The sequence below is a fragment of the Triticum urartu genome, chromosome 2 (assembly GCF_003073215.2).
Source record: "Triticum urartu cultivar G1812 chromosome 2, Tu2.1, whole genome shotgun sequence".
Lineage (NCBI taxonomy): Eukaryota > Viridiplantae > Streptophyta > Magnoliopsida > Poales > Poaceae > Triticum > Triticum urartu.
The window spans coordinates 492,197,277-492,211,542 of NC_053023.1; the positions used below are offsets into that span (position 1 = coordinate 492,197,277).

Below are 14,266 nucleotides of genomic sequence, written 5' to 3' on the forward strand. Positions count from 1 at the left end.
GTACTGAACCCTATCTTCTCGTCTGGAACTGTTTTCTTCTCGCTGCTGGAGCTGGTACGAACCCGGTCGTACTGCACCCCATCTTCCCTTCTGGAGGTACACGATTTGGCGAAAAAAATTTGTCCTCCCTCCTCATGTTAATTAGATACTGTATTTTTGCAAAAAAATATAAGGAGGTGTGCAGCAAAATTGAAACAATCGTTACGTTATTTTTATTTACCTTTCGAAGTAATAAGTACTCCTTTCAAGTGAGAGATGGTGCACTGAGCATGGTGAACATGTATTCTCATATATCTGCAACGAGAGGGTTAGAGAGTTACGGTTTCTCTAAAATCTTACCATGACTATGTTGTCGGTGAACACTTCAAACTGGTGGTTCACTAATAGGACTCCTTGCACTATATTGGTATGGCAAGGAACAAATGGAGGCATATAAGGGTTTCAGTCTAGCTCATCATTATTAATGCTATCAGGGAGATTATCTAAGTAATGAATGATGATAATTTGAATCAAAGTACTGCAGAGAGCTCCCACCGGCCCCTCGTATCTTGCGCTGCACACCCACATACCTCAAATGCGGATCATCAAAACCATGCAATCCATGCGCGTGGACCATGCGATACAAATTGTCCAAATTCAATAGTTCGAAACAAAGCAAAGCAAATTATAATTCAATAAACTGGACATGCCAAAATGAAATCCATGTCCGAGTGTGACAGATGACTCGCTTGCCGGATCATTGGCCGGATGCCATCCATGCTGCCTGCTCCAAAGCCATGCTTGCATCTTGTTTTGCCTGCATCTGGGTTGCCTGCTCCTTTTGCATCCTTGCCGCATGCTCCGCCTACATCCGGGCTGCTCGTCCATGTCCGCACCTCCCTACGCCGCCACCACTTCGCTCTCTCGTTGCCGGCGTCACCGCATCTTACGGGCAATGTTCTTCGCCTTGCACGACGGAGCAGAGGAAGGGACGCCGACGGGCGAGGTGGACGCAGTCTCCGTCGTGGCGGTCGAGGACGGGCTGGACGACATCTAGGGCGGCGGATCGGGACCGGTAGTAAGGATGGGAGCAAGGGTGGCGGACAGCGAAAGCTCGGGCGCGGGAAAGGTAGGAGGGCGGCGGGAGGAGGAAGGTTTGATGGAATTGATGCAAACTGTGGTGGGGTAGGGCTGTCAGGTCCGACGTGACGGACGCGCCCGAACGCCCCATATTTGGGCTGGATACGAGGGATGCCGGTCAACCCGAATGTTTGAGGCCCGTTTAAGAAGTCAGTCTGAGTTAGATTTTTGTGACCGGTCAATGACTGGGCCATCCGTCCGGGCATTTGAGGCACTTGACTATGCTCTTACCACTCTCTATTTTGTGCAAATTTAGTATTAAAGTGTGTCAAAACATGTTACCCAGAGGGACATGAGGCGAGTCACCCGGTCTATCGGGTCGGCTCCATGTCCCCGAATAAAGCACGCGGGCCAACACATACCACGCCATTCCCATCCTTCTTAGGGGCAGCACGTGCTATCATCCCAGACACGAATGAGGTCTTCATTGTCCCTGGTGTTACTATGAAGGAAGAATGGGCTTGATTTGGCTAATTTGATCTGCTATAGTTTTGTTCAGGCGGAATCCAACTCGTCAGAAATCAGCAACAGACTAGTGCAGAGCGTTTTACAACGGTAGGAAGGTTGAATTCACACATTGTCCAAGACGGGCGAATGCAGCAACACATTCTTCTCGCATACCTTGTAACTGGATGGCTTTATCATGAGTGTAATTGTGAATGCTGTAGCCATGTTTTCAAATCAATAAAACCAGTCACAATGACCTTCCCTCGGAAAACAAAACTATATTATACGAGTAGTAAAAGGCGTCAAGTCCAAATTAGTTTGTTGTTTAACACTAGCATAGCAGATGTACACCACTACACAGGAGTTCATAAATATCCTAGCTTGAGTTCATGAGTTTTCATTAGTTGATTTGAATTCCAACACGGCAGCTTCAGTCTCATGGAAACATTGTATGTCTTGCAGACTTGCTCATTCAACAAGGAGTGGCAAGGTACATTGGAAAATCGCAACCAAAACTCCTAATTTTCTCACCCGACCAAAATTCCTACTCCCTTTGAACTGAAACAACCACACTTATTTTGGATCGGAGGGAGTAATATCTTGCTGCAAACTACGATTGGTAAGTGTACTTGGGACACTACTTCACGGTATAGACATTTACTCAGCAGGCGTTAGGACTTTCTTGGCATCTTTCTCAGAAACAGCACCATAAAAGCATATTCTTGTGTCGCCTCCTCTAACCTTCTCATCTAGATATCCCTTGTACAGGTCCCAAAACTCGTTGCTGCATCAAAAGTAATATGAAAATACAATAAGATGGAAATGGCACTGGTTGCATATAGCATTTCTGAATGTCCGAAGTTGTTGACGTATGTGGTACCTGACTTGCGGTAGCGTAAACAAATTAAACGACTTCGGGTCCCTCTGCATGTCGAGTACCACTAATTTCAAGCGTGACAGCGATAAAGCTTCCATGTCAATTAGTTTCTTGATTCTGATCAAGAAATGAATAAGCATAAGGGAAAAGATTAAATGAAAGAAAAATGCAAAACTGCTCTATACAGCACACAAAATTTATGTTGCTACCTTGACAAAAGAATGACAATGTACATGTATTACTGTTCAACAGCACGCAATCTTTTCCTCCACTAGACTATTTAGTATTTACAGTAAGAGTTCAGTCAACTTCTAACATTAACAGCCGTAATCCTATAACATGCTTAGTAACATAATATTCCCTCCGTCCCATAATATAAGAGCATTTTTGACATTAGTGTAGTGTCAAAAAACGCTCTTATATTATGGGACGGAGGGAGTACATGAGAAGAAAAACAAGTGTTCTTAGATATGACCTACTTATCAAACTTGATAAATAGAAGATATCCATGCTTCGCATGGAAACAGACAAGATTTTACACCAAAGTTGGAGCAACTAATAATCAAGAAGTTTAATCTCAACACTGTAATGCCCAAGCCCAATGCCCACGGCGAATAAAGTATGCAACATGAGATGGCATCAATGACCAAGCAGAAGCCGCTATCAGTTCTCCATGACTTTGTTTCTTCAATGAGATCGTAGTAAAGCAGTAATTCCCCTTCGACAACAAACTCTAATGTCTAAAACAACAATAGAAAAGAACATGGGTAGTAGCTTTGTCAGCCAACTTTTTATTGTTTCTGTTGGGACGCAGACAATAACTAGTGCTAATATGAATTATAAGGCGTCATAATACCAGCATATGCTCAAGATCCACAAAATTACGTAACCAAGGGCACATGCAGTTCCCAGCCACAGTTTGCTATACCTAACCTTAGGCGAACCATAGTTTTTTAGGTATGTGTCTAATATGAATTATAAGCATTGCTGCACTTTAATATTCTACGGTCATGTGTCACACTTAACTTTTGCTAAATCTTGCCACGCTTGTGTCCAGTTTTTCTTACCCACACTTTTGTAGCAAGCTGCACTTGCCTTAGCTTAGTTTTGCCAAGCTATAAATCAAACGTGCCGTACCGAAATTTGCAAGTTAGACACTGTTCCTTAAAATATTATGGTGTTTCATGAAACTATTAGTTCCGCAAAAATAGGGGGGGGGGGGGGGAGTAAACAATATATGCTGCAACAATAAACAATAAATGCTCTGTTCTGAGGAAGACAAATATAAAACCTTGAATCTAGCAAATCGACAAGGACGTATCGTTTTATATGTGAACAAGATGAATCACAGCACTTCCAACTATTAAAAGCTAAAATAAATCTTAAATCCCACAAGTTAAAAGTTGTGAACCCAATTGGTCTTGAATCCACCAAATACTAAGCTCTCATTGTGTGCTGATTAAACATAAAGACATAAGCCAGACAAAAGCCTGAGCATTCAAGATCGCATACCTGCTGGGTGTACCACAGGCTATATTAACTCGATCTTTAAGTAGCGTGACCTACATGTGAAAATTAGCACAGAGAATGAGATAACTGAATAAAAACTAGTATGAGGCCAGGAAAATAAATCAGAATGCCCGTGCCGTAATTAACAACAATCTTGTTTGCTATTCTGCAAATAAAGAACAATCAAATAAAAAAAAGGTGCCCATATGCTTTGACCCGTCCTATGTGACTAAGAGCATCAAGTTTTCTCACCCCCTCCAAACCGAGCCACCGCTGACGGTCTCACACAACACGGAGAGAGGAGAAGGGGGTTGAACAAGAGGGAGAAACAAGACTGGGAAAAGGTGAGAAAAGGCGTCATAATTGGGCTACCACCCTAGACGGATGTTGCTCACCCTGCTACCTAGAATACTGTGAAACTATGGTTGTGCTCGGGCAGGATGACTATTTCCTGCCATTTTGCTGACATGTTGTTTCTGCTTTCTACTTTGCTGTCTTGCGCTACCATAGGGTTAGCTACTTTTTGCCAAACAGGTCGTGTCTCCAAAAGAATTAGAACAATGGCAAAGCACCCATCAGATAGAGTAATGACCATGGTTCAGAGGGAGCCACGAATACGACAGCTAGGTTGCAGATATCACAAAAATAATGATAAAATAATGTTGTGGTTTCTTTCAACATCAAGGTACCAAATCGAGGTAGAGCATTTGTAGCAGAATCACAGAGGCACAGAGCTGCTTTATTTGTGAACGTTACAGGCAAACAGGATACAACAAGCAATAAGGTAGCAACCAATGGTTTTGAGTCGCCGAGGCAGGGCAGGAAAATGCAGCGACTTGGGAAGCTAATTGTCGACTAGGCCCGACTAATCGCTGAGTCGGAGTCATAATGACTCTACTTGACTCGGCGACTCAAAAATCTTGGTAGCAACCCTAGCGATTAAGCGTTTGCAACTAGCACTGAAGATGGATGCACCCATATTTTGGGTACGGGTGTACAGCATGACTAGAAAATTGCAATAGCATGATGCTACAGAAAATTTTCAATGTGAGACAAAGCGTACCTGCTCCTCCACTTTCATGTGTTTGGCAAAGAGCTTTACTGAACGGCATCCTCTAGTAAACATCTTTAACCCCCTAGAAACCAAATGTTGATGATATGAAAACAGGGCAACAGCCGCTTCAAACCATAATTTGAAGATATACATGATAGAAACTTCTGATAGTTCTCGTCCACGATAGTTTTTCAAAACGATGTAGTGGCAGTGCAAGCGCAGCGATTTAATTCATAACAACAGCAGTTTCACAAGATAAAGTATCATAACAACAGCTACCTCAGAAGCTCCAGTGATCTCAGTGCACCCAAGCTGATAACCAGGAGCGCCGGGCTGCCCGCATCGATCGACCCCTCAACGAGCTTCCCCTCACAGAGCTCCCCCTTCCACGTCGCTCCGAAGGCCCCCTTCACATGGTCACCGAAGCTCTCAACGTCCTGGCTCGCCCCCTCCGCGAGCTGCACCATGCACCCCTCTACACAGAGCGCAGCGGATCCGGAAATCTTTTATAATCCATCCAACACTTACAGCAAGAAGAGCATAGAGACACGCTGAATCGAGTTGGACAGGACCCGGCACAGTGGTTCGTCTGAATGTGAACATACCGGAGTAGGCGCCGAGCTCGAGTGGGGAGAGGCGCATCTTGGCGGCGCGCTCGAAGCTGCGGAGGAGGAACTCGAGCTGCCGCGCCGGCGGAAGCGCGGCCGACAAGAGGACGCCACCGCCCGCGGGTTCACCTGCGGCGGCGGCGGCATCGTTGGTTTGGTCCTGCTCAGCAGGTGGGCGCGGCTTCTTCTGCTTGTGCGTCTTCTTGGAGACGGGATTGGTTGATTTCACGGCGAGGCTCTTGGCGGGTTTGTGCTGCTTCTCCCGCTTGCCGGTGGCCGCCTGCGACGGCGGCGCCATTTTGGGGGTACGGGTTTGGGCTTGGAACCTGACTTTGGCGGTGCCGTTCCCAGTTAGGGTTTAGTTCGATGTTCGATGGGACGCGGTAGGCCTCGGGCGGGAGGTCACAGCTACTCCGTCATATATTTTTGTTACTGATGAGGGAGTAAATTCCTTTTTTGGATCACAGCTATGGGTGAATATCGGGTGCTCCCGAGGCTCACGTAATACCATGATACGGTCTACTAGGAACCGTTGGATCTTAGATCCAATGGCTCCTAGGAGCTCTTGAATATTTGCACAAAAGCCATTCAAGAATTTTAAAATTGCACGCAGGTCCATCAACTTCTCATATGCGTCGGACATGAAATTCATCCAATCCAACGGCCCAGGAGCCGGTACCACGGTAACATATAAGGGGCGGTATCACATGAAACTTCCCCCGCGGCTATAGATGTGGCCAAACCGATCGAATTTTGCGTGCCCGGCAGAGGACTAAATGGGTTGTGCCTGGCTGCCTGTGGCACGCTGTGTGCCATCTGCCGTGCTCGCCCGTCGAGGTACCCATGTGTCTTTAAGCTCTCAAAGGCAACAACTACTTCACCATTTGGTCGTCATGTATGGCTTCAAGTTTTACAGGACATCATTTGTATTCTCGAACAGATTCTTAGTTAAATAAAGTTGTTGCCACTCAAATGGCAATTTATTGAATGCAAAGTTAAAGAAGGGTTCCTCTTTACTTGGCAAAGTATTATGGCGGGGGTTAATTGTCTAAATCATGGTTATATATGATGTGTTGGAAATGGTCGCAATATTGATATTTGGGAAGATGCTTGATCCCGAATTGTGCAAATTAAGTAATCACACCTAGAGAGAGTAATTTGATGGTATCTGATTTAATTGATCTTGATCTTGTTACTAATAATTGGGACGAAAATCTAGTTACACAAATGTTGTGCAGTTGACGCACATAGGGTCCTTGCAATTTCATTGCCCCAACATGACATGTTGGACTTTGTCGCTTGGAACTATTCAAAGAATGGAACATTTTCTGTTTGATCAGCCTATGTTGTGCAATGAGTACGCCAACACAGGAGAAAACTAAGAAGAAATGATGATATGAGATATGTAACTATTAATCCTATTTGGAGTGGGGTTTGAAAGCTATCTTGCCCCTCGAAGGTAAAAAATCATTTAGTACACGCTGCATGGCACTCTTCCGTGTAGAGTTACTTTGGCGAATAGACACATAAAAGTTACCCCCAATTGTCCTGCTTGTCCCTTTGGATCAGAAGATACAAAGCATATGTTATTTCAATGTCAAAAAGTAAAGGAGGTTTGGAGAGTGCTAAGACTAGATCAGGTCATTAAAAGAGCTTGCGAAGTTGATTATGCTGGTGAGGCGGTTCTTGATTTTTTTACTTTCTATGCCTGAACGGGAGCTGACTATCTTGGGTATTCCGAATGTCGTGAGATGATTGCAATTACAACTTGGTACTTATGATGGGAGAGGCGAAAATTGGTCCATAAAGAGAAAACCCAAGATGCTAACCATATCTCTATGGGGATTCATGCTATTACGTTAAACTATGTTATTGCTATATCACCAAAGGCTACTATGAAAAGAGAGGGTTGGGTCCAACCTCCGAGGGGTTTTGTAAAACTTAATGTGGATGTGGATGCCTCTTTTGATCATGACGTACTTAAAGGCATGACCGGTGTTGCTTCGAGGGACGATAGAGAAAAATTCATTGCAGGGGGAACTGGAGAATTTATTGGTGCACGGATGTCCTGATGGTTGAAGCTTTGGAACTTAGATATGGTCTATAAATTGTTCAAAGGGCAGGTTGCAACCATCTTGTTATTAACTCACATAACTTGGAGGTCATCGATGTTGGGAAACATAGTAGAAAACAAAAATCACACCTACGCACACCCAAGATCAATATGAAGATGCATTAGGGGTCGAGATCACGATCGTTACCGTCACCGAGTTGAAGCGGAAAAAGAACATGACGGTGTAGATCGTACTTGGAGTCCCTCGAACCATCGATGAACGATCCCACGAACTGTTAGGAAACGTTGCATGGAAAAACAAAAAAAATATACGCACACGCAATGATCTATCCATGGAGATGCATAGCAACGATGGGGAGACTGTGTCTACGTACCCTCGTAGACCGAAATCGGAAGCGTTTGACAACGCGGTTGATGTAGTCGAACTTCTTCTAACTCCGACCGATCAAGCACCGAACGTACGGCACCTCCAAGTTCTGCACACGTCCACTCGGTGATGTCCCTCGTCTTCTTGATCCAGCAAGACGTCGACGAAGTAGATGAGTTCCGTTAGCACGACTTCGCCTAAGCACCGTGAGAATATGACCAAGGGTGTAAACTGTGGAGGGGGCGCCGCACACGGCCAACAATTGATGTTGTGTGTTCTAGGCACCCCCTCCCCACATATATATAGGTGGGAGGGGAGGAGAGGCAGCTAGGGGGTGCCCCAAGTAGGATCCAAATCCTACTTGGGGTTTCCCAAGTGGCGCCCCTTTCCTTTTTCCGTCGGAGAAGAAAGGAAGGGGGAAGAAGAGCAGGAAGGGGGAGCCGAACCCCCTCTTCTCCTTCTCCTATTCGGCCACCTGCCATGGGGGGTGGGTGGGTGCGCCACCCCTTGTTTGCTGGTGTGCTCCCCTCTCATGGCCCATATGGCCCATATATTCCCCCCCCCCCGGGGGGAGGGGGGTCCAGTAACCCCCCAGTACTCCGATAAATACCCGATACATTCCGGAACACTTTCGTTGTCCGAATACTATCGTCCTATATATCAATATTTACCTCTCGACCATTTCGAGACTCCTCGTCATGTCTGTGATCTCATTCAGGACTCCGAACAAAATTCGGTCACCAAATCACATAACTCATATAATACAATATCGTCATCGAACGTTAAGTGTGCGGACCCTACGGGTTCAAGAACTGTGTAGACATGACCGAGACACCTCTCCGGTCAATAACCAATAGCGAAACCTGGATGCCCATATTGACTCCTACATATTCTACGAAGATCTTTATCGATCGAACCGTTATGACAACATACGTAATTCCCTCTGTCCATTCGTATGTTACTTGCCCGAGATTCGACCGTCGGTATCTTCATACCTAGTTCAATCTCGTTACCGGTAAGTATCTTTACTCGTTCCGTAATACATCACCTACTGATCAACTCCTTAGTCATTTGCTTGCAAGCTTATGATGTGTATTACTGAGAGGGCCCAGAGATACCTCTCCGATACTTGGAGTGACAAATCCTAATCTCGATCTATGCCAACCCAACTGATGTCTACTACACAACCTTCTTCTTGTAGACGTTGTTGGGCCTCCAAGTGCAGAGGTTTGTAGGACAGTAGCAAATTTCCCTCAAGTGGATGACCTAAGGTTTATCAATCTGTGGGAGGCGTAGGATGAAGATGGTCTCTCTCAAGCAACCCTGCAACCAAATAACAAAGAGTCTCCTGTGTCCCCAACACACCCAATACAATGGTAAATTGTATAGGTGCACTAATTCGGCGAAGAGATGGTGATACAAGTGCAATATGGATGGTAGATATAGGTTTTTGAAATATAAAAATATAAAAACAGCAAGGTAACTAATGATAAAAGTGAGCACAAACGGTATTGCAATGCTAGGAAACAAGGCCTAGGGTTCATATTTTCACTAGTGCAAGTTCTCTCAACAATAATAACATAATTGGATCATATAACTATCCCTCAACATGCAACAAAGAGTCACTCCAAAGTCACTAATAGCGGAGAACAAACGAAGAGATTATGGTAGGGTACGAAACCACCTCAAAGTTATCCTTTCTAATCGATCTATTCAAGAGTCCGTAGTAAAATAACATGAAGCTATTCTTTCCGTTCAATCTATCCTAGAGTTCGTACTAGAATAACATCTTAAGACACAAATCAACCAAAACCCTAATGTCACCTAGATACTCCAATGTCACCTCAAGTATCCGTGGGTATGATTATACGATATGCATCACACAATCTCAGATTCATCTATTCAACCAACACAAAGAACTTCAAAGAGTGCCTCAAAGTTTCTACCGGAGAGTCAAGACGAAAACGTGTGCCAACCCCTATGCATAAGTTCACGAGGTCACGGAACTCGCAAGTTGATCACCAAAACATACATCAAGTGGATCACGTGATATCCCATTGTCACCACAGATAAGCACATGCAAGACATACATCAAGTGTTCTCAAATCCTTAAAGACTCAATCCGATAAGATAACTTCAAAGGGAAAACTCAATTCATCACAAGAGAGTAGAGGGGGAGAAACATCATAAGATCCAACTATAATAACAAAGCTCACGGATACATCAAGATCGTTCCGAATCAAGAACAAGAGAGAGAGAGATCAAACACATAGCTACTGGTACATACCCTCAGCCCCGAGGGTGGACTACTCCCTCCTCATCATGGAGAGCACCGGGATGATGAAGATGGCCACCGGAGAGGGATTCCCCCCTCCGACAGGGTGCCGGAACGGGTCTAGATTGGTTTTCGGTGGCTACGGAGGCTTCTGGCGGCGGAACTCCCGATCTAGGTTATTTTCTGGAGGTTTCTGTATTTATAGGAATTTTTGGCGTCGGCCTCACGTCAAGGAGGTGCCCGAGTCGTCCACGAGGCAGACCCACGCGCCTGGGGGGTGGGCGCGCCCCCCACCCTCGTGTACGGCTCGGGACTCCTCCGGCCCAACTCTTTCACTCCGGGGTCTTCTTTTGGTCCATAAAAAATCGTCAAAAATTGGCACGTCAATTGGACTCCGTTTGGTATTCCTTTTCTGTAAAACTCAAAAAACAAGGAAAAAACAGAAACTGGCACTGGGCTCTAGGTTAATAGGTTAGTCCCAAAAATAATATAAAAGTGTAAAATAAAGCCCATTAACATCCAAAACATATAATATAATAGCATAGAATAATCAAAAATTATAGATACATTGGAGACGTATCAAGCATCCTCAAGCTTAATTCCTGCTCATCCTCGAGTAGGTAAATGATAAAAACAAATTTTTTGATGTGGAATGATTTCTAGCATGTGCTTCAATGTATTTTTCTCTATTGTGGCATGAATGTTTAGATCTGAAAGATTCAAGATAAAAGTTTATTGTTGACATAAAAATAGTAATACTCCAAGCATGCTAATCAAGCAATTATGTCTTATCAAAATAACATAGCCAAAGAAAATGTATCCCTACAAAATCATATAGTTTGGCCATGCTTCATTTTTTTCACACAAAATGCTCTCATCATGTACAACCTCGATGACAAGCCAAGCAGTTGTTTCATACATAGCCTTTTCAAACTCTTTCAACTTTTACGCAATATATGAGTGCGAGCCATGGACATAGCACTATGGGTGGAATAGAATATGATGATTGAGGTTGTGTGAGAAGACAAAAAGGGAGAAAGTCTCACATTGACGCGGCTAATCAATGGGCTATGGAGATGCCCACCGATTGATGTCAATGCAAGGAGTAGGGATTGCCATGCAATGGATGCACTAGAGCTATAAATATATGAAAGATCATCAAAGAAACTAAGTGGGTGTGGTGTGCATCCAACTTGCTTGCTCACGATGACCTAGGGCATTTGAGGAAGCCCATCATTGAAATATACAAGCCAAGTTCTAGAATGGAAAATTCCCACTAGTATATGAAAGTGACAAAATAAGAGACTCTCTATCATGAAGATCATGGTGCTACTGAAGCACAAGTGTGGTAAAAGGATAGTAGCATTGCCCTTCTCTTTTTCTCTCATTTTTTTGTTTTTTTGTTTTTTTGGGCCTTCTCTTTTTTATTGGCCTCTTTTTTCTCTTTTTTTTTTTTTCGTCTGGAGTCTCATCTCGACTTGTGGGGGAATCATAGTCTCCATCATCCTTTCCTCACATGGGACAATGCTCTAATAATGATGATCATCACACTTTTATTTACTTACAACTCAAGAATTACAACTCGATACTTAGAACAAAATATGACTCTATATGAATGCCTCCGGCGGTGTACCGGGATGTGCAATGACTCATGAGTGACATGTATGAAAGAATTATGAACGGTGGCTTTGCCACAAATACGATGTCAACTACATGATCATGCAAAGCATATGACAATGATGGAGCGTGTCTAATAAATGGAACGGTGGAAAGTTGCATGGCAATATATCTTGGAATGGCTATGGAAATGCCATAATAGGTAGGTATGGTGGCTGTTTTGAGGAAGGTATAGGTAAATGGTGGGTTTATGGTACCGGCGGAAGTTGCGCGACACAAGAGAGGCTAGCAATGGTGGGAGGGTGAGAGTGCGTATAATCCATGGACTCAACATTAGTCATAAAGAACTCACATACTTATTGCAAAAATCTATTAGTTATCGAAACAAAGTACTACGCGCATGCTCCTAGGGGGGTAGATTGGTAGGAAAAGACCATTGCTCGTCCCCGACCGCCACTCATAAGGAAGACAATCAATAAATAAATCATGCTCCGACTTCATCACATAACGGTTCACCATACGTGCATGCTACGGGAATCACAAACTTTAACACAAGTATCTCTCAAATTCACAACTACTCAACTAGCATGACTCTAATATCACCATCTTCATATCTCAAAACAATCATCAAGTATCAAACTTCTCATAGTATTCAATGCACTTTATATGAAAGTTTTAATTATATCCCTCTTGGATGCCCATCATATTAGGACTAGTTTCATAACCAAAGCAAACTACCATGCTGTTCTAAAGACTCTCAAAATAATATAAGTGAATCATGAGAGTTCATATATTTCTTCAAAAAACCACCGCCGTGCTCTAAAAAGATATAAGTGAAGCACTAGAGCAAATGACAAACTACTCCGAAAGATATAAGTGAAGATCAATGAGTAGTTGAATAATTATGCAACTATGTGAAGACTCTCTAACATTTAATAATTTCATATCTTCAAACAGCAATCAAAACAAAAGAAAATAAAATGACTCTCCAAGCAAAACACATATCATGTGGTGAATAAAAATATAGCTCCAAGTAAAGTTACCAATGAACGAAGACGAAAGAGGGGATGCCTTTCGGGGCATCCCCAAGCTTAGGCTCTTGGTTGTCCTTAAATATTACCTTGGGGTTCCTTGGGCATCCCCAAGCTTAGGCTCTTGCCACTCCTTATTTCATAGTCCATCGAATCTTTACCCAAAACTTGAAAACTTCACAACACAAAACTTAACAGAAAACTCGTAAGTTCCGTTAGTATAAGAAAATAAATAACCACTTAGGTACTGTTGTTAACTCATTATTTATTTATACTGGTGTAATATCTACTGTATTCCAACTTCTCTATGGTTCATACCCTCCGATACTACTCATAGATTCATCAAAATAAGCAAACAACACATAGAAAACAGAATCTGTCAAAAACAGAACAGTCTGTAGTAATCTGTATCAAACGTATACTTATGGAACTCATAAAATTATGAAATAAATTGGTGGACGTGAGTAATTTGTATATTAATCATATTCAAAAAGAATCAACTTAATCGCACTCTCCAGTAAAAAATGGCAGCTAATCTCGTGAGCGCTAAAGTTTCTGTTTTTTACAGCAAGATCGCAAAGACTTCACCCAAGTCTTCCCAAAGGTTCTACTTGGCACAAACACTAATTAAAAGCATAAAACCACATCTAAGAATAGGTTAAATGAATTATTTATTACTAAACAGAACCAAAAAGCAAGGAACAAAAATTAAATTGGGTTGCCTCCCAACAAGCGCTATCGTTTAACGCCCCTAGGTAGGCATGATGATTTCAATGATGCTCACATAAAGGATACGAATTGAAACATAAAGAGGGCATCATGAAGAATATTACTAGCACATTTAAGTCTAACCCACTTCCTATGCATAGGGATTTTGTGAGCAAACAACTTATGGGAACAATAATCAACTGGCATAGGAAGGCAAAACAAGCAAATCTTCAAGATTTTCAACATGTAGAGAGGAAACTTGATATCGTTACAATTCCTACAAGCATATATTACTCCCTGATAATAATTTTCAGTAGCATCATGAATGAATTCAACAATATAACCATGATATAAAGCATTCTTTTCATGATCTACAAGCATGCAAAGTTGACACTCTTCCAAAATAGTGGGATTAACATTAACTAGAGTCATGACCTCTCCAAACCCACTTTCATAATTATCACAATAAGATTCAACACCCTCCAAAATAGTGGGATCATTACTTCCTAAAGTTGAAACTCTTCCAAACTCACTTTCATCAATATAATCATCATAAATAGGAGGTATGCTATCATCAAAA

At 42.9% G+C, this 14,266-nt stretch overlaps 1 protein-coding gene across 1 annotated transcript; it reads right to left on the minus strand.

Annotated features, from left to right (window-relative positions):
* Positions 1-1,930: 1,930 nt before the first annotated feature.
* On the minus strand, positions 1,931-6,011 carry LOC125538137 (uncharacterized protein C3orf26 homolog). The gene is made up of 6 exons (XM_048701438.1): positions 5,612-6,011; positions 5,286-5,481; positions 5,016-5,088; positions 3,956-4,005; positions 2,447-2,560; positions 1,931-2,350 (listed from the first exon to the last, which is right to left on the minus strand). Exons 1-6 carry the CDS (start codon positions 5,910-5,912, stop codon positions 2,224-2,226), a joined length of 861 nt encoding a protein of 286 aa, XP_048557395.1. The 5' UTR covers positions 5,913-6,011; the 3' UTR covers positions 1,931-2,223.
* Between the last annotated feature and the right edge of the window lie 8,255 nt (positions 6,012-14,266).

Bases quoted from the DNA above. Each gene is read 5' to 3' on its own strand.
- LOC125538137 (XM_048701438.1), bottom strand. From the start codon at position 5,912: ATGGCGCCGCCGTCGCAGGCGGCCACCGGCAAGCGGGAGAAGCAGCAC. The intron at 4,006-5,015 runs GTACGCTTTGTC...TTTCACATGTAG, and splicing joins ACATGAAAGTGGAGGAGCAG to GTCACGCTACTTAAAGATCG. The intron at 2,561-3,955 runs GTATGCGATCTT...TTTCTTGATCAG, and splicing joins GCCTGTGGTACACCCAGCAG to AATCAAGAAACTAATTGACA.